We start from the raw sequence: 21142 nt of genomic DNA, 5'->3' as shown, positions 1-21142 counted from the left end.
TTTGCTTTACCTTAATTACTATTTATTATGAGGCCAAATTGCGTTTGTAAAGTTAATATTGTACGTAAATGGTAAAAAAAAAAAAAAAAAAAAAAAAGGTGAAAAGTAATACACAAACCCATACATCGCTCCAAACTGTGTTTTAATATTTTCGATTATTTATTACTTACATTCTAACAATGTCATCTCTATAAATATTATAATCTTGAAGTAGTAATCCTAATGCACATTTTTAGTATTTGCAGTACGGTATATGGAAACAGTGGCAGTTCCGGTAATGTTTAAGCGGTGTATTGGTAAAAATAATTCGTGTTTATGTTAGCTTCATCTGAAGATATTCAATGGAACACGGTTTTTTTTTTTTAACGAAATGTACATCTAGTCGGAGATTTATATAAGCCGAAAGTCTCGTTCGGTCTTAGTTTTTAAAGAGATAAAATAAAAATAAAGGAAAGTGGCGGGATCTCTCAATCTCTCATCTCGGAGTAACATATATGATATTTGGTACCATGAGTGCGAGTGCGACTCCGGCTACAAATCCATCCCAACTGCTTCCGCTTGGTGAGTTTGGTTAGGAGAAAAGTAAGTCGGCACCTGCCCAGTAAATCAGTAGTACCGGATCGGATACGTGTAACTTTTTCTTACCTCAAGTCTGAATTGCGTGCGAACAGCCGAATCTGCTTGGGACTGGAACGGCAGTGTAGTACTAGCGCCTCCGGCCTTGTGCGAATCTAACGATTAGATTCGTGTGCAGGCAGTCTGGATTTTGGGAGGGTGAGCGGGTGAGGGTGTATTGCAGTGACTCATGTGACCTGTGCTGTTCCATTACCAAGCAGCTTGCCAAGCCAGCCGTTCCTTATCAACCGTTTTGTTGGAGTGCTTAAGCCACTTGGCGAGCGCTCTACAAGCTGCTTGGTAATGGAACATCCCTGGGGTAGCTTGAAGAGGACAGGACGAGCCCGGCCAGGCATAAACCTGTATAACATAAAGAGGCCACCAACTTGCTGCTGATAGTGATAGAAGAGTTATAGTCCTCGGAGATCTGCCACTACTACCGCTTACTCTTACTCTTAGTCTTAGTCGTCTCTTGAGATGCCCATGAATACCTTGTATGATTTGTAGCGTTCTGATGAATTCCAATAATAGTCTTCTTAATTGAGACATGTGTGAGGGCAGCTGTTTGTTTCATGGGCAGATGTAATAATATTAACTTACAAAATTAAAAAAAAAATCCTTCCTTTTCTTGGGCCTAAGTGTTACCTCTGCGACCGGAGGCTGGCGCAGGTTATGTTTTCCACTCCTGTCTGTTTGTCTGTATGTGAGCAGGATATCTCAAAAAGTTGTGGACGGATTTTGGCGAAATTGGGTGGACAAGTTGGGTGTGTGACGAGGAAGAATTGATTCAATTTTGATGAAGATCCGAATCTGGATTGGATAAAAAATTTTGAGCGATTCTTCACCATCGAGTCATACGGCCAAAAACGATATGTTGCATGATATTTTAAAAATTTGTGTATGGATTTGTATGAAACTAGGTGGGTGAGTTTGTTCGGTGACAAGAACAAGTTTTTGGTGCAAAATGTATAAAATAAATAAGGCCAAGTAAAAAAAAAAAATGTTTCTCGTCCGGACTTTTTTGAAAAAAGGAGGAGGGAGGCCCTTACTATATATTTTCATTTTTTTTGCTATTCTTTTCCAAGATGGCTGCCATGAATTGAAAGACCACTGTGGCTGACTTAAAGACTCTATAGTTTGTCCAATGTAATGTGAAACATGCCAGTGTTGATTGTTACCGAAAGGCCTGCAATTTCATTTCCAAACTAGCAAATAAATATATGTTTTAACTGAAATGGCATATAATGAATAGAATCGATCAATGGAACATGTCATGTGTTTCACCGGACAAACTATATTTGAATAAAACAAAAAAGAAACAATGGCAATGTTTAAATTTGGTATGTGTCCTTGTTTAATATAACTACACAATAATACACTAATAGTACAAGGGACTACTCAGACTCATTGGGGACTACTCAGAGAACAGACCAAAAGATTGATGAAATCCTAAAAAAAAACTACTGTAGTTTCATTGGAAGGCTGATCCTTCCCTCTTACAAAACCAAAAGTGGGACTAAATAATATATGTTTAATCAACAGTTTGCCCTCCCCCCACATAGTGAAACTAATGACTTTAGGACTTGGTCTATCTTATGGTCTGTTCCATAAATATTAAAGTAAGAAATCCCAGTGAGACTTATGTCAATCTTGTACATGTCATCCATAAAGTGAGAACCATTTTAAACATTCTAACCATGCACTGCTTTACTTATGCAAAAAATGAAATTGTGATTTTCTTTCCTTCTCGGTTCTCTCTTCTTCAAACTTACAAGAGCCACTGTTATAAATATGTATGTCAAAGTATGAATACCAAACTTTCAGAACAAGGCATAATATTTGTACAAGCATGTACTGGACTGAATGACCCAGCATTTGCTAATTTTGGGAGTATTCAGTATCTGGAACTAACAGTATCTATATATATATAAAACTGTGTGTGTGTGTGTGTGTGTGTGTGTGTGTGTGTGTGTGTGTGTGTGTGTGTGTGTGTGTGTGTGTGTGTGTGTGTGTGTGTGTGTGTGTGTGTGTGTGTGTGTGTGTGATGTTACCGATAGACTCCTAAACGGAGAGGCTTACGTGCTTGATATTTGACATAGACATGGCCATTGAGCGTGGGACGAACATGGCCGAACTCAAAATATTTGATGATCCATATTTTTTATTCATATTTACCTCAGCGCACGGAATCAACGGAATCATAGCAGGTGGGCACTGATTCGCTCAGAGCGATCACGTGATGACGCTATGGACGCTATGACGCTATGAAAAAAAAAATCGCTATGAAACGCTAAGACGCTATGGACGCTATGAAAAAAAAAATCGCTATGAAACGCTAAGACGCTATGACCGCTATGACGCTATGACGCTATGAAAAAAAAAATCGCTATGACGCTATAAAAAAAAAATCGCTATGACGCTATGAAAAAAAAAATCGCTATGACGCTATAAAAAAAAAATCGCTATGACGCTATGAAAAAAAAAAATCGCTATGAAACGCTAAGACGCTATGGACGCTATGACGCTATGAAAAAAAAAATCGCTATGAAACGCTAAGACGCTATGACCGCTATGACGCTATGAAAAAAAAATCGCTATGACGCTATGAAACGCGATGACGCTATGACCGCTATGACGCTATGACGCTATGAAAAAAAAAAATCGCTATGACGCTATGAAAAAAAAATCGCTATGACGCTATGAAAAAAAAAAAATCGCTATGATGCTATGAAACGCTAAGACGCTATGGACGCTATGACGCTATGAAAAAAAAAATCGCTATGAAACGCTAAGACGCTATGGACGCTATGACGCTATGAAAAAAAAAAATCGCTATGAGACGCTATGACCGCTATGACGCTATGAAAAAAAAATCGCTATGACCGCTATGACGCTATGACGCTATGAAAAAAAAAAATCGCTATGACGCTATGAAAAAAAAATCGCTATGACGCTATGAAAAAAAAAAAATCGCTATGATGCTATGAAACGCTAAGACGCTATGGACGCTATGACGCTATGAAAAAAAAAATCGCTATGAAACGCTAAGACGCTATGACCGCTATGACGCTATGAAAAAAAAATCGCTATGACGCTATGAAACGCGATGACGCTATGAAAAAAAAATTGCTCGCTTTGCCAAGGGGCTCGCTCCCCCCTCCCCCCCCCCCCCCGTTCCCCTCCCCTCCCCCGCCCGGCAATGCCTGGTACTTCTGCTAGTACTTAATATTTATACATTTTGGCAAGACATTTCATTTGTCTTTGGTTTTTTAAAATGTCAATGTACCATACTTATCAAGCCATGCAAATAACCATAATGTTGTGTGCATTTACATAAATACTAATCTCAATCAGCACATATACCATTCAGGAGTAGTATGCCTGTGATACAACCTACACCATATCATTCTGCAGCTTGCCTAGGTGCAAAGGCTCTAGTAATCTTCTTCTTTGCAGCCTTGCCCTGTCCCTCACATACCTCACATAGAGGATAACGTATGCTTACACACACGAATATCGTCATATTCCCTACTCAAATTTGTACCATTAAAAGTATGAAATGCAAGATTTTCACACGTAAATTGCACTTGCCCAGTGCACAACCGCTGCGAGAATTGACCGTCTTCAGCACAAAGTGTCTGCGTTAAGCCTAGCATGTATTAACCAGGAAGTTCCGTTAGAGGGCGAGATCCATAATAGTTCAGATCATCAATGCACAAGATACGATCAGCAAACGCCCAGAAACGGCAAGTTTTAGACCGAGTTTCTTCGCAAAACGATTTTTTTTTAAACAAGTATATATTAAAAAAAAAATAGTATTAAATAGTATATAAAAGTAGGCGGCGACCAAAAAGGAAGCGGGTGGGGACGAGAATTTTTTTTTTTTTTTAACTTGGCCGAATAAACCAAAGCTAGATTGATGCCGGGCCATCGCAAATGCCCACCCTTCCCACCTTAAGGCTGGTTAAATTTTTTTCCCTGTTTATCATCACTTTTTTTCAAAAACGTGGGTCGGGAGGGAGGGGGGTTTTTTTTCTTGTTTTTTTTCTTTTTTTTCTTTCTTTCTTTCTCTTTTCTCTTTTCTCTTTCAGAGTGAAATTTTAATGGATTATTCAACGCACAATATGTTTTTTTCTTAAATATACTTGATCGGACATACATGATGAATCATGTTAAGATTTCTAAACGAGTAAACCTTCGTATGTACGCACTGATACGATTCAAATAAAGAAAATAAAGAAACCTATGTCACATTGAGTTCTGTTTACTTTTAATATTTTCTGATACATATAACAATGGTAGACCAAAACTTCGGCTTTTCAGAATAATGTCCGGTTGCCATACATGTATCTATCAGCAGCTATTGCCATAGCATTCATACATATCGAAAGCATTGCATTATGTTCATTGGTCTTCTGTTGGTTTGGCTGATCCAGGAAAGTAATAACGAACTCAATGAAATTTCCAAGGGTATTGATGACATCTGCCAATGTTGAATCTCTAGCTGCAACATGGGTCATAGTCTTTATCTCCCACTGAGATGTTTACCACTCCATTGGTGTCCTCAATTGGTACACCTGAAAAAGAAAAATCACGATAAAATATACTTGTACATTGTCTACCATACTGTTTACCTATCAGCCAAGCCACAAACATCAAGGTTCAAACAACAAAAATGTGGGGAAAAATTGTACATTGAAAAAATGAGCACCCCCCCTCCCCTACACACACACACACACACACACACACACACACACACACACACACACACACACACACACACACACACACACACACACACACCCTTTCACAACTAATAATTGCAAGTATTCATCAGTCTCAGATCAAATTCAGTGTTTTGTACTGAAATTCTGTTTTTTCCAAGTCTGGATTTGGTTTGGAATTTTGAACCACCCGGGAATGAAAACTAGAAATACAGATCTGGGATCCCAGTACAGATATATCAACAGATTTTAGTTCAGAACAGAACTGGAGTCCAACATTTCCCACCATTCTTTATGAATAAAATAAGGAAGCGCACACCCCATTTATCAGAAGCAAAACCTTGCGGTCCACGTAAATGGCGAGTGAGGGGGAAAACCCGCACACACTAAATATTCAACAACAACAACAACGTACATTAAAACGGTTATATTTCTTACCATCAAGCGTTCCCAACACGAGCTCATAATACAGTTCATCGAGAGTGATATTTTCTGGCACTTTGACACCAACCCAGGCCTTTAGAACACTGGACGTTCGCCGAATTTGGCAAACAACGAACGGCATTTTCTGTCACTGTCGCGCACATGTAACTTGGCTCAGACAGTACGCGAGCACATACACAATTCGAACCTGTTCCACTGAGAGGGAACGGATTTTACTGACTTTGCAAGCAAAAAAAAAAAAATTTTTAGGGGCGGACGACTTTTATGGGGCGGGCGGCGATGATAAACAGGAATTTTTTTTAAATCAACCTAAGCAAAGTTGAACTAGAACGGCACTCATTAGAGAGCATACCTCCGCCATGGCCATATCACTCGATGGTGAAGAAACTATTTAAAAATTCTACTAGCTGGATCCGGATCCGGATATCCACCAAAATTGAATCGATTCTTCCTCATCACACACACAACCTGTCCAACTAGTTTCGTCCAAATCCATCCATAACTTTTTGAGATATCCTCCTATTATGTTGGTTTTAGCCCTATCTCCCAATGGTGAAGAATCACTTACACAATTAAATAATTGTCATATCCGAATCCATATTCAGATGTTCACCAAAATCGAATTTAATCGTCCTTGCTAAATCCAATATCACCCCGTTTTTTTGGGGTTTTTTTCAAAAAGTGCGGAGATAAACATTTGAAAAAAGAAAACCAGAACACCGTCTGATAAACAGAAAACTGTATTACACAAATCGCCTTTTTGACGCTTTCAAATCTTTTCCGTTTAGCAGTACTTAAAAAAAAAAAAAAAAATTGCAACATTTCACATCATCTCGACCAATTAAATTTGCTGCTCATAGACTCCATTCATGTCCTTGTTTTCAAAACAGCGTGGGGCCCGTAATTGCATTCTATGAACTCTCTCGTTTAGTTTGTGTTGGTAATTTGGAATTTCGCTGTAGTTTTGCATTGCTGTCATGTATTATTATTTAAATTTACATATTATTATTTAAAGGGTTAATGATTGTGCATGTTTGTGTTTGTGTGTGTTTGTGTTTGTTTCTAGAGTTGGTGGACAAATGCATTGGCTCCCGAATTCATATCGTCATGAAAAATGACAAAGAGATTGTCGGCACACTCCTGGGGTTTGATGACTTTGTTAGTATCCTTTACATCCCCGGTGTCGTCCTCATTGGGTCTTTAGATAATCCAACGTCAACGTGAATTCGTTTTTTGGTTGACTGGTGGAACGTGTGCGAATTTACAATCGAGCAGGAAAGAGCAGACTTCGTCTCGGGCAGCATTTTATCTCGTGTTCCATGGACTTTCTCAAACCTAAGTTTATTACCTCGTCCCTGCCACACGGTTTACCTTCTATTGCCTTTGCAGCCATCTTCTAGTCATGTGTCAATGCAAGGAGTGCATAGAGCATTAAACTTTAAGAGCATGTCATCATCATTGATAGTCCGCTCAATCCGAGTTTGCATTTGACATGCATTGCTTGCATTGCTTGAATGTTTATATTTCCGCTGATGTACTTCCCAGGGCTTTGATGTGTTGCCTCACTTCCGTGGACAATGTACGAGTCAAGCTGGTCATGTAATATGTAACTAACAAGTGAGCGTTTTACATTGTTCGCCACTGAGGTTAAATTGTGTGACAATGCAGTGACCAGATATAGCAGAGTGAGATTTTTGAGGCGGTGTATGAGTGCCGAGGTGTTGTTTGCTAGTCTTAGCCATAGTTTGTCCCTTGCACGATCTTGTTCTTGCTGCCCGTGCTCACGGCACAGTAGGCAGGTCAATTGCATCAGTTAGAACACCCTGGCCTATGGCAGGCGCCGCTTCGAGGACCCATCTCTGATGGTTATTGTGCGCAGTATCCATTTGCACAAGTCCCACCCATATATAATTAATGCCCAGATTGTACACAATGATGTTCTGTTGCTGACTGTCGCCCTTCCTCACCATGTTGTACTGTTATGTTCTTCCAATCTCTTTCTATATATTTCTCACCAACATAGGTTTGTAATCCTGGCCACCGTGCTTACACGTGACGTAATGTACCATCCAGACTTTGGACCAATTGGAATCCTGTATGCTAATTTTGAAATGATGCGACCAATGGTACGCTATGATTTGTATGGCATACGAATCCTTGTACAAATTATTCTGATAATTATTTATTGGAGGAAATTTTGGTCGAACTGCTGAAACAATTGAGGCCCACATAGTTCTGGAAGCTTGTACACCCTGTCCGATAATGTAACATCTTCAGTTTTTTTTCAAACTCAGGAAGTAAGGGTGTTCAAACCTTCAAATTTGTGTCATCCATTCTCTGGCAAAATATTTCATGTTTGTCTTGCTTCCTTCAAAGCGACACTACTGGATGATGACTGCGTCCACATTCAGGACGTGTGTATGAGTAACGTGCGATTGCAAAAATTATAATCAAACAACTTGCTGGTATATGTTTACTTCCTGTCTCCCCCCCCCCCCCCCTCCCTCCCCACCCCAAAGAGTCATCTGGTTTTCGGTAAAACACATCCACAAAAGCCAATTCTTTTTCTTTAAGTTCCTTCATTTTGATCCCCGGAAAGACCGAGTCCAGTTGCTTGCAGAGGTGTAAAACATTATCCTGTCGCTGACGTACAATGGTGAATTGCGTCACCAACTCATGTTCCAGTAATGGGGCAGCCAGTTCTTGTCGGTCTTGAAATTCTTGCGTTCCAATTCCAACGTATCCGGGTGAGCTATGTCTGCAAACAATGGATATCCCATAGTCGTGCCAAGATGTGTTTATCACGCGTTCCATTATACATCAACATTGTAGTATCCGGACGCATCTCCAGCATAATAGAGACATACAGTGCATTCAGAAAGTATTCAGACCCCTTCACTTTTTTCACATTTTGTTATGTTGCAGCCTTATGCTGAAATCGTTTAAATTCATTTTTTCCCTCATCAATCTACACTCAATACCCCATAATGACAAAGAGAAAACAGGATTTTAGAAAGTTTTGCAAATTTATTAAAAAGAAAAAACTGAAATATCACATTTACATAAGTCGTCAGACCCTTTGCTATAACAATTGAAATTTAGCTCAGGTGCCCCCCATTTCTCTTGATCATCTTTGAGATATTTCTACACCTTGATTGGAGTCCACCTGTGATAAACTTAATTGATTGGACATGATTTGGAAAGGCACACACCTGTCTATACAAGGTCTCACAGCTGACAATGCATATCAGAGCAAAAACCAAGCCATGAGGTCGAAGGAACTACCTGCAGAGCTCAGAGACAGGATTGTATTGAGGCACAGATCTGGGGAAGCCTACAAAAAATTTCTGCTGCATTGAAGGTTCCCAAGAGCACAGTGGCCTCCATAATTCTTAAATGGAAGAAGTTTGGAACAACCAGGACTCTTCCTAGAGCGGGCCGCCCGGTCAAACTGAGCAATCGGGGGAGAAGGGCCTTGGTAAGAGAGGTGACCAAGAATCCGATGGTCACTCTGGCTGAGCTCCAGAGATCGTGTTTGGAGATGGGAGAAACTTCCAGAAGGACAACCATCACTGCAACACTCCACCGATCTGGGCTTTATGGCAGAGTGGCCAGACGGAAGCCTCTCCTCGGTGAAAGACGCATGAAAGCCCACAGAATCATGTTTCTCACAGTCTGAGTCCTTTCGGTGCTTTTTTGCAAACTCCAAGCAGGCTTTCATGCGTCTTTCACTGAGGAGAGGCTTCCGTCTGGCCACTCTGCTATAAAGCCCAGATCGGTGGAGTGTTGCAGTGATGGTTGTCCTTCTGGAAGTTTCTCCCATCTCCACACGGGATCTCTCGAGCTCAGCCAGAGTGACCATCGGGTTCTTGGTCACCTCTATTACCAAGACCCTTCTCCCTCGATTGCTCAGTTTAGCCGGGCGGCCAGCTCTAGGAAGAGTCCTGGTTGTTCCAAACTTCTTCCATTTAAGAATTATGGAGGCCACTGTGCTCTTGGGAACCTTCAATGCAGCAGAATTTTTTTTCCTCGGCTTCCCCAGATCTGTGCCTCGACACATCCTGTCTCTGAGCTCTGCAGGCAGTTCCTTCGACCTCATGGCTTGGTTTTTGCTCTGATATGCAGTCAGCTGTGAGACCTTAAATAGACAGGTGTGTGCCTTTCCAAATCATGTCCAATCAATTGAATTTACCACAGGTGGACTCCAATCAAGGTGTAGAAACATCTCAAAGATGATCAAGAGAAATGGGAGGCACCTGAGCTAAATTTAAAGTGTCATAGCAAAGGGTCTGAATACTTATGTAAATGTGATATTTCAGTTTTTTCTTTTTCATAAATTTGCAAAACTTTCTAAAATCCTGTTTTCTCTTTGTCATTATGGGGTATTGCGTGGAGATTGATGAGGGAAAAAATGAATTTAAACGATTTCAGCATGAGGCTGCAACATAACAAAATGTGAAAAAAGTGAAGGGGTCTGAATACTTTCTGAATGCACTGTTGATGTCATCTGACTTCTGGAAACTGGTTTTCCAATTGCTAAGTTTTTAACCAATTGCTTGTTCTTATGATTACCGAATCAACTGGAGAATTTGTGGAGTGGACAAACAAAATTACCTCGTCATCTCAGACTTCATCAATTTTTAGCCTTTTTTCTTTTTATTAATTCACCATGGTTTTCGACTTTTCTTAGTCTTGCCCACCAATCTGATAATTGATAACGGAGACATTGGTCTCAGTCGTACATTTTGTTATTTGAATATTTGGCAAAACGTCAGCCACACTTCATTTCCCACCGCAGGCCACGCTAACCTTCATAGAGAAACGTATTCTGTTAGAGTTGGAATTTTTCCTTGGATCACTTCATGGGTTTTGTCATTTCTTGTATTTATTTATATGAAATTTAGTTTCACTAGAAACATCAGCTCCCTTTGGGGGCATTGGCAAGTCGTTTTCCCTTTCCTCCTCCCCACTCCCCTCCTGCTTCACCTCGCAGGTGTCTTTAGAGGGTTATTCTGGGTACTACGAATATTTATGCAAAGTTTGGTGCAGATCGAGCCAACCCTGTTTTTTTTTTGTTTGTTTGTTTGTTTTTTTGCTATGATTTTCAGGTGTACATGCATAAATACATCATACATACATAGATTCAATCACTTTATAGGGAAGGCAACTCACCAGCAGACAGTGAGGGATTGAAGAAACAAACTGGGGAATGAATGAACAGGAAAAGAGGAAGTGGAGGAAATAAAGTAACAGATCTGAATGAGGTGCTCAAGAGCATTCAGCCTGGACAAGGACTCAAACCCTGTCCAAAAAGGTACGCCATCGCCATAGTTCATCACAAACATTTCCATCTTAAAGACGGCATTTATTTCACCAAATTTCCCTCGCCCGCTTGCTAAATGTACAAGTAACTAATCGGCCACTTCCGCTTAAAGACAACAAGAGTACGATCCTCATCCTTCGTTTTTTTATTTTTAATGGGTATACTTTGAGATAGAGTATTTTCCTGCACATTGAAAGAAAGCAAATTCAGAAATGGGGCTGTAAACATCATCTGATGGCCACAGCATGTTTCAATGGCTGAAAGACCAATGATGAGCTGCTGTTTGGACAAGAAAGCAAGCGAGCCGTTTTGATTTCAGAAGACCTGTTGGTCTTCCTGGATTTACTACAACATATTAAATCCACATAACCTTTGATCAAATCCACATATCCATTTTGGCCACCCCATGCATGTTTTGCCTGTTGCATCCTGATACGTTCACTGTACTTGTTCTTCCACGAGTCTCGGCTACATATACAAAACAAGAAAGAGCAATCCCCTCACCAGGATGTATTTTCAGTGGTTTTAAGGCTTTTGTGTTAAAACAAATATGGCGGCCGAACCACGTGACCGATGATGTCATCATTATTTTTTTCTAAACTCATTTATTCCGATATTATGCTCAAGAAATTTCATCTTGATCGGATGAAGTTTTGTACTTGTCGAATTATGACGTCAATGGAGGCACCGATGACATTAACATATTTTATTCCCCATGGAGAGTTCTTCACAATGAGCCATGTCTCAATTTTTTCTATTCAGCACTTTCGGAGATATGGAGGTGCAAAGTTTTTCGTTTTTTCCAAGATGGCGGCCGAACCACATGACCGATGACGTCATTTTTTTTCCCCCTCCACCAGTTTATGCCGACATGGCGCTCAAGAAATTTCATCTTGATTGGATGAAGTTTTGTACTTGTTGAATTATGACATCATAATGGAGGCACCTATGACATCATCATTAACATATTTTATTCCCCATGAAGAGTTCTTTACATTGAGCCATGTCTCAATTTTTTCTATTCAGCGCTTTCCGAGATATAGAGGTGCAAAATTTTTCGATTTTTTTCCAAGATGTCGGTCGAACCACGTGACCTATGACGTCATAATTATCATTCAAATATTCTACAGGTGGAATTGCACCTATGGTGAAAATTTCCTGTCAATCAGACCAACCGTTGCAGAGAAAATCATATTTATTCTGTGCGGACAAACAAACGGACTCAAATGCAATACCCTCTCTGGCGAGGGTAACAAGAAAGAGCAGTCAGAGATTGCAAACCCTCGCCAGGATGTTTTCAGTGGTTTTTAAGGCTTTTGTGTTAAAACAAATATGGCGGCCGAACCACGTGACCTATGACGTCATCATTATTATTATTTTTTTTCTCCACCAATTTATCCCTATATTATGCTCAACAAATTTCATCTTGCTCCATCTGTCAAATTTCGTCTGAATCCATCCACAACTTTTTGGGATCTTTTGTTCACAAACGGACAGACAGACAAAAAGACAGGGGTGAAAACATAACCTCCACCCACCTTTGGTGGCAGAGGCAAAAATCAAAGAATAGATCTTGGGTCAGGATGGCGAATGGCGTGTTTGCGGAGCACCGCCTGCTTGAAGCCCGCGAGGGAAGATTTGGAGAGAACGACTGCTGAATGGTTCTATTGATGGGAGAAGTGATGACAAAAGGAGTTAAGGTGGGGAGTCGGTCTGGATATCCATTTGATCTGGTTAATATCCACACGATGGATGACGCTCGCATTGATGCATCACCCTGCCTGCGAAGCACAAAATCTTCAGTTTATAGTTGGGTCGGGAATTTTCATTGAGTGCGCTACCTCTGAAGCATCTTGTATGTATGGTGAAATTCCTATAATATCCACTTTGGGATTGTTATGCTTTTGGACAAGCTTCACGGTATAACTTGGGAAGTACCATATAATCTTACCCTGCACATTTGTTGTGGTATAAGAGTAATTATCTTCAGAATGCCATGAAAATCTCCTATTCATACGTCTCTAGTGGCTTTTAATCGAACAGGGTTTTTTTTTTTCTTGGGTCACCTATTCGTTTTTTATTGCATAGGCCTCGTCTGCGTCATGGGAATGGTTTTTAAAAACCTCAAGTTCTGCGTTGTTTGGAGGGGATATTTTCAAGCCAACCCATTGCATGATCCCCCTCTTTTCCTTCCTTGCACATGCTCACTCATAAAACTCCTGCCCCAACAAATATAGCTAATTGGTACAAGGTTGGTGCAATGTAATGTAATGTTATGGTTTGTGGATATGATTCATTCTTTGGTTACCTTGGGCAGCAGCCAATAAGGAATCGAGCATGGGGTCATTCCGCGGCTAGCCATGCTTTATTGGCCTGTTAAACTCAATAAGTTTCAGGGGCATGGATTTTGTAATTTTCTGCTTTGGCTTGTTACCTGGGACACTTTCTTCTTCTTCCTCTTTCATTATTATTGGCTATAACTTGTACTGCATGGTCCGAGCCAACTGTAAATATTTTCATTGTGTTTTCAAAAGTTGTGGATCTTGTCGAAAGTTTGAAATCACTTCTCAAAAATGTTCAGAAATTAAAACGTTCATGTTTCTCAAAGGATAACTTGCGTTGGGACGTCGGTATATTCCCAGCAGTTATACTCGTCTTTGGAAAAAGATGAATTTAAAAGTAAGGTTTGGGTTTAAAGTTTATCGACCTATTATGGCCGCAAAACTGGCAGCTATTCCATCCTTCCTCAATGAATGAATGAATGAATGATCGTTTTTAGGCCATTTTCCCCGCTAGAGTGGTGGTTAGCCTTGCGGGCCCTATGACAATCATGGTTCCCTGTTTGAGGCAATGTTTTTATGGCCGGATGCCCTTCCTGATGCCAACCCTTTGTCGCCTCTTACGATGCGCAGGGATACGGTGTACCTATTCTAAATCGGGGTACACACCGTGATCATTCATCCCAGCAAGCTGGTACTCAATTTGCCAACGTCGGAAGGATGACAGGCTGAGTCAACCCCCCTGGCGTTAATTCAGCGATCGACCGGGATTCGAACCCAGGATCCTAGGATCCCAAGCCGGCACCCTAACCGCTAAGCCAACACCAGGCTCCTCCATCCTTCCTCAATATACACCCTAAATAGCCCTCCCCTCAATTTATTGTTTTGTTTTACTTTTCACCTCCAAAACTGACCATGCCTCTTTTTATTTATTACTTCCAAATTGGAAGATTTTTCAACCATATTGGTTTGTCTTGTGCGTTATTCTGTCTGCCTCTCTGTTTGTTTGTCTGTCAATCGCCTCCAGGTCACAATTTTCAACAGATCTTCACGAAACCTCACCAAATGGTAGAGTTAGTTATACGGAAGACGCTTATTAATTTTGAGGTCAAATTTCTAAAAATGTCATTTTTCATCCGATTGACTTGAAAATTGAACAGCATTTGCATATTGTTACGGATTTGTCGCTTCCGCCTTGTTGTTATTATATACTTGTAGAATTTTTAGCTTCAGGTAATATTGTTGGAAACATTTCTGTGTAAAAAAGGTAAAAAGAAATGTTTGTGAAGGAAAACGCGGCAAAGAAACCGGGAGAGGAGAGGAGGAGGAGATTGGCAGGGAGAGGAGACGGCCATGAGAGAGACAGCCGTGAGTCGCATCGAGGCTGCGAGCGGACTTGATATTGGTAGCGAATGAGTTGAGGCTTCCCGTGAAAGGGATTGCCCGCGACATCTTCCTATATTGTGATTGCAATTAAACCTGCGTCTCAGGTTTTATTACCGAGCGTGAGCTATTGTTGGCGGGAAAGCAAGAGCCTCCATTACAGGCCGATCAGCCATTTTTTTCCTTGAAGAGGCCGTCCGCCTGGTGCATCGTGTTTTGTCGTTGGGATTCCCACATCGACATCATCGTGTGGATCACTGTTGGTTCCCATATTGACCTCTCGCCTCGTAACTCCTCGTTCGCAGCCGCGCCGATAACTGCCTGTTTTTGTCGTTCTGCATGACTTACACCTTCACCCAGCATGGGGATATGTGCACGGACTTTGGGGAATGTTACATTTCATTCAGTTTGGCGTATCGTGAGTTTATTGCTTTGAGAGCATTGTGGAATGATGGTACCATCATATGTATTGTTCATTTGATGCAAATGATATTTTCGTGGTACTTTCTTTGAGGGTGTTATTATTGTGTATGTGAGAGTTTGTGATGCAATTACTTGTTTTGTTCTCCACAATTACATTGGTGTGGTTTTACCATGGTTTATTAGAACACTCAAAATAACAAATCTTTCTGCTGCGTTCCCTCTCGAGACTCTGAGGGGCACCATAACCGGAGTTTGGGGAGGTAACACATAACAATACTGGGTCACCAAATTGGAAAACCAACCATTTAAGGTCAAAGGTCAACTCAAGGTCAAACTTCTTATATCAATTTTCAAATGAAAAATCATCAATTCTTATCCATTTGACTTGAAAATTTAACAGCAATTGCATAGTACCTCACTGAATTGGGAAACCAACCATTTAAGGTCAAAACGTCAAACTTCTAATATCAATTTTCAAATGAAAAATCATCAATTTTTATTTGATTGACCCAAGCTTTGATTAAGATCTTTCATCTTAATGAAATGGACAATTTGTTGTATCCATGGAAATCTTTTTGGGTGGAAGGGAACTTGCAAGTATCAAGCTCTGCACGACGTCTTCTTGTATATTTATTTTTGTTTTCCCCACTGTCTGTGAGCAGGATATCTCAAAAAGTTATGGATGGATTTGGATTAAACTTGTTGGACATGTTGGGTGTGTCACAAGGACGAATTGACTACATTTTGGTGAAGATCAGAATCCAGATACTATAAATTTTAAGTGATTCTTGTTCACAATTTATTGCATTGACCTAATAACATATTTTGACCCAACGTTGGCCCAAATTGACATTCAATGATGTTGGTCTTGCATGAAAACTGCGAAGCGGCCCTACTCATTGATACACATTTCTGTTGCAGTTGCACTTTATTCTGTATCTGCAATCTCCCCTGACCCTTAACCCGAAGTGGAAAAACAATATCGGAGTAAGCCCACAATCAGGAGATCTCACAATCTGCCATGATCTTTTTTGGGTCTCACTATCTGCCATGATCTTTCTTGGGAAAACCACATTTCAAATCTGGCCTCCAAAGCCAGTCGCCGACTGGGCATCTTCCGTCGTGCGAAGTCCTTCCTTGGCACACCTGAGCTCCTCACCACATACAAGGCTTTCATCCGCAGCTCAATGGAATACTGCTCTCCCCTCTGGGCTGGTGCTCCTGCCTCACACCTAGCTCGTCTTCACGCTGTTGAAACCAAAGCGTTCAGAATCATTGGAATCTCCCGCGATGAAGCTAACTCCGAGGGCCTTTCACTTACTCACTGCAGGCAGATTGGTGGTCTTTCTGTCTTCTACCGACTCCTCTCCGGCCTTGCTCCTCCAGCTCTCTCTGGGCTCTGTCCCCCAAATATTCCTACAGGTCGCACAAGATCTGCCTGCAACCCTCTTATGGTTAAACTGCCAAAATCAAGACTTTCTGCTCACCTTCACTCCTTCATTCCTCTTTTCTCCCGCCTCTGGAACAAACTCCCTCACTCTCTTCAATCCCACTCCTCCCTCCAGGTCTTTAAAACAGCTGTTCACCACCATCTCTTATCTTCCCCCATCCAAAACCTTGATCTTTTCTACCCCTGCTAATTTCACCCCAAATCCACTTTTTTGAAATACCAACTTCTTTCCTGGAAGTCCTTGGTGTCCTTGTGTTTATACTTCTCCCACCCCCCTTCCCACGCCGCTTCCCCCCAAGCCCTCTCCCTCCCACACATTCCTGATGTCCCTGCTCTCAAATGGTGTGTTTATGTGCTTCCCCTTCTCTCCCCATCTTGTCTACCGCTCCCCTTTTTATGTACTTTGTTTGTTTGTTTGATTTGTTTGTGTAATAAATGTTAGCTCTTTCACGAGCCTCGATTCTGTATACAAAAAAAAAAAAATCCAGAAATTGCAGCAATTCCAAATATGGTTATGTCCCATTTTCGTTGTGGAAATGGGTTTTCTTGTTGTTAGTTTGATTTTTAAGTGTTTAATTGAAAGGTTTTAGTCATATATGGTTGAGATCCCTTGGGTATAATCTGATGTTTTCATTTTATGTCATCTTTGCATTCATGATGCAAGGAAAGTCATTGGGCTTGATAACTTGTAAAGGAATAAAGTTTTCATTCATTTTTGAGCATCTCATTTGTTCTGCCCTCATCCGAGAGGTGCCTCCAGATGACGAACGGCGAGATAATTGGCCTTTTTATTGGCACTACTTGCAGCGGCAGCTTGCAACCTTTTATTACACGAGTTAACTGATTTAATTAAATTGAGGAAAAAAAAAAAAGTCGAGGTAGGCAAAGCTGTGCACAGAATATGCTTCAGATAAGGTGATGCAGTTGGTACTTCTTTCTAGTACTAATGCTGTGTAAACTTACTACAGATAATCTAAACTTTTTATGCCTCCGCCAACGAATTCGCCAGAGGCATTAGAATTTTCGAGTTGTTAGTCCGTGATAGGTTTTCATTTCAGCGATAACTTAAGAATGTCTGAAGGGATACAAGTCAAACTTGGTACATGTTTGTGTAATGATGCAAAGATGAAATGATTCGATTATTGGGTCAAAGGTCAGAGGTCCCGTTTGGTAAAAATTCTGTTACCGAGCAAACTTGTGAACCAGTGATGGGATTTTGACCAAACTTTCAATGAGTATATATTAAATTATATTGTGATGCAAAGATGAACTGATTCGATTTCAGCATCAAGTTGTCAAAAGTCTTTTCAAGTTAAAATGCGATAGTTGAAAACAGCTGCAGGGATTTAAATCAAACTTGGCACAAGTATGTATAATAATTTGGAAGGATGCATGTCTGTCGATGCCGAAGAGTGCTGTTCTAGTTACCCTCGCCAGAGGAGAGGGTATTGCATTTGAGTCAGTTTGTCTGTCTGTCTTTGTCCGCACAGAATAAATATGATTTTCCCTGTAACCGTTGGTCCGAATGACAGGAAATTTTCACCATCGGTGCAACTCCACCTGTAGAATTTTTTAAATCATAATTATGACGTCATAGGTCACGTGATTTGGCCGCCTTCTTGGAAAAACCGAAAAATTTTGCACCTCCATATCTCCAAAAGCGCTGAATAGACAAAATTGAGACATGGCTCATTGTAAAGAACTCTCCATGGGGAATAAAATATGTTAATGATGATGTCATAGGTGCCTCCATTATGAGGTCATAAATCGACAAGTACAAAACTTCATCCGAACAAGATGAAATTTCTTGAGCATAAACTCGGAATAAATTAGTTTAGAAAAAATAAATAATGATGACGTCATTGGTCACGTGGTTCGGCCGCCATATTTGATTTCACACAAAAGCCTTAAAAACCACTGAAAATACATGCTAGTGAGTGTTTGCAATCTGATTGCTCTTTTTCTTGTTCTTGTATTGTTTTCTTGAAGGAAATATTGAATCGTCACAAATAAACAAAACAGCTAGCCAAACAACCAAAATATAAATTGAAGACCATAGAATTATAACCAGGCTAAGTCACATTTTAGTCATTTCGAGAAAAACGTGAAAAATATTTTGAAAAATGTGAAAAACGGGGAAAAATAAAATAAAATGTGACTTAGCCTGGTTATAATTCTATGGTCTTCAATTGATTTCATTTTTGCTTTGTGTTTGTCAAACATTTTGGCCTTGTTCCTATTTATTCTTATTTATTTGTCTTCTCATTTATCGCCATCGGTTCTTTCACTCTGCTGTTCCATAACAATAATCTATCAGATATGGTTTTGGAAGATGTCACAGAATTGTAAGTAAATTTTACGAACATTGCATGCCTCACATACTGTTGTTGCAAACATTGCTATACTGATGGAAATTAATTTGTGTTGGGCATTCATTACAATGTGTTGCCCATTGCTGGTGGGTGCAGGGGATGGGGCTTTTGGGATGGCTTAGTCCTTAGTGGTACGCACACTCACCTTTTGAGCCATCAATTCTGGTTTTAAATCCGAGCCAAGATATAAACTGTCATCCTGGTGTCTCACAGTCGGTTGAGGCATCAGTGTGCCGTCATTCGGATGGACGTTAAACTGGACATCCAATCTGCCAGCATTAGTTGGTGGACATTAAAGATCCCACGGTGTCCTTCATCAAGAGTAGGTGAGCTATCGCTGGCACCCTGAACAAATTTCAAATTCCTACTCTCACCTGCATGGGGCGGTGGTGCATCAGTGGCACAGCCGCACCTTCAGCCAATGATGCTTCCCACAGCCATGTGTTGTATTCGGAAGGAGAATAAGGGTGGGGGGGAATGTATAAATTTAGGAAATTTTTAGATAGAAAATTGAGAAAAGTAATGGAAGAGGTGGAAGAGTAAAAATGTGATAGGTATCTGGAAAAGCAGTGGAGAGAGAGATTGGGAGAGAAGGAGAATGTGAGGCTGCTGTTTGATACATGTGTAGAGGTACCCTCTCCTGGTGGTTCAGTTTTCTGTGTGTGCTGTCTTGTTTGAACCAATGTTGCCTTCCCAGTGAAACGACATCAGAAGGTCGAAGGATAACCAAGCTTGACCAGATCCTGCTGAATGGAAACAACATCACCATGGTGAGTCCTTCAGAATTTGATAACATTGAATTATCGATTACTCTTTTATCACTTCACAATGATTTTAACCCTCTGTCAACCATTGTCCGCATCACGAATTGAAAGCGTTTAAAAACATATATTACAAAGAGGGACTTTTACATCGTACACTGCATGCAATTTCAATAATCATTTTAAAATCCATTACTTGTTATTTTTGCTGGCTTTTAATCAATTGTTTTTGGGGAGTTCCACTGAATGGTATTTCTAACTTCCATATATATATATATATATATATATATATATATATATATATATATATATATATATATATATATATATATATATATATATATATATCTATATATATTATTATATATATATATATATATATATATATATATATATATATATATATATATATATATATATATATATATATATAATATGTTTGTGAAATGACGTTTGTAGACAGACACAGACGGAAAGTGAACCAATTGCTTAACCCTGCTTTTCGCTTCACAAGTGCTGGGTAAAAATATAAACCCTCATGAAAATTCTAGACTACAAAAAATGCTCCATTTTTATCTCCGTGCTACCAAACTCATCTTGCAAACATCCGAGCAAGATGCATGGCACCACCAGAGGGGGGCAACGAGCTACGCAGCAAAATGCGAACACAGAAACTTTTCAAACCTGCTCGAAGTGCTCTCGCTAAGTAGTGGGTTTTTTTGCTCCACACAGGCATTGGAATATTGTTGTTGGAACGTGGTGAGCTATTTAAATTGGTGTCTATATTTTCATTGTAATCTTCTGTTTCCTGCCCAGCTCATTCCTGGAGGGGAAGGCCCAGAGGTCTGACTCGCTTTTGCCTGAGAAGACTGATTATGTTTCTCCGGGTTGCCTTGATTATGAAATGTTCGTTTTACTTTTGTTATGAAAGAAAAAACATCCTGTCCAGGGATCATGTGGAAACATTTGTAAGTATTTCTTTTCATTGAAAAGTTTGCACAATAAAATATTGTTCCTGGTAAAGTGCTTCCACGTGCCGCAGGTGTTGCGTGTTAGTGTACCAGGTCTCCGTTGTGTGTGCATAGTGTATACCCGGTCCGACCGAGCCGGGCGATCTGGTGCAGTTGATTATTTACCTCCGCTGAGCAGTTCCGCTCATGCGATCCATCTTTTTTTCCTCCTCCTTTTTTGTATAAACCTCTGTGTCGTCGCCTTCGTCCTGAGCAATGGAAATCGATCCGTAAAAAAAAATGTAATCGGAACTCTCAATGGCGGGTTTAATGGCTCATTGTGTTCAACAAGTGCCTTCTTGAACCTCTCGCCGCACGAATGCGGAGTTAACGTTCCGAGGGAAAGACGCCAAACTTG

The 21142-nt window shown here is 40.4% G+C and overlaps 2 protein-coding genes and 1 long non-coding RNA gene across 4 annotated transcripts in view; 1 reads left to right on the top strand and 2 right to left on the bottom strand.

Moving 5' to 3' along the window:
* Positions 1 to 781, bottom strand: part of LOC137433902 (late secretory pathway protein AVL9 homolog) — a 42968-nt gene extending 42187 nt beyond the window's left edge. The window contains exon 1 of the mRNA XM_068126378.2: positions 646 to 781. The gene's annotated coding sequence lies outside the window, so the exon portion shown is untranslated. The remainder of the gene's footprint in view (positions 1 to 645) is intronic.
* LSM5 (LSM5 homolog, U6 small nuclear RNA and mRNA degradation associated) lies at positions 278 to 20797 on the top strand. 2 transcript variants are annotated; one of them, XM_068126390.2, is made up of 5 exons: positions 278 to 561; positions 6850 to 6945; positions 18959 to 18986; positions 19711 to 19783; positions 20591 to 20797. In XM_068126390.2, exons 1-5 carry the CDS (start codon positions 495 to 497, stop codon positions 20621 to 20623), a joined length of 297 nt encoding a protein of 98 aa, XP_067982491.1. In that variant the 5' UTR covers positions 278 to 494; the 3' UTR covers positions 20624 to 20797. The 2 variants fall into 2 exon arrangements, with proteins under 2 accessions (XP_067982491.1, XP_067982492.1); XM_068126391.2 differs by having other exon boundaries at positions 334 to 582.
* LOC144894080 (uncharacterized) lies at positions 4869 to 5821 on the bottom strand. The gene is made up of 2 exons (XR_013624792.1): positions 5778 to 5821; positions 4869 to 5192 (listed from the first exon to the last, which is right to left on the bottom strand). It is a non-coding gene; the product is annotated as an uncharacterized LOC144894080 (long non-coding RNA).
* Positions 20798 to 21142: the final 345 nt, after the last annotated feature.

This window comes from Myxine glutinosa, chromosome 10 (genome assembly GCF_964187855.1).
Source record: "Myxine glutinosa chromosome 10, kmMyxGlut1.1, whole genome shotgun sequence".
NCBI lineage: Eukaryota > Metazoa > Chordata > Myxini > Myxiniformes > Myxinidae > Myxine > Myxine glutinosa.
Note: the sequence above shows the minus strand (reverse complement) of the source record. Positions and strands in the feature narration are given on the sequence as shown.

Coding starts and splice junctions, on each gene's coding strand:
- LSM5 (XM_068126390.2), top strand. CDS start 495: ATGATATTTGGTACCATGAGTGCGAGTGCGACTCCGGCTACAAATCCA. Junction 18,987..19,710: donor TTGGAAGATGTCACAGAATT/GTAAGTAAATTT, acceptor TTGCCTTCCCAG/TGAAACGACATCAGAAGGTC. Junction 19,784..20,590: donor ATGGAAACAACATCACCATG/GTGAGTCCTTCA, acceptor TTTCCTGCCCAG/CTCATTCCTGGAGGGGAAGG.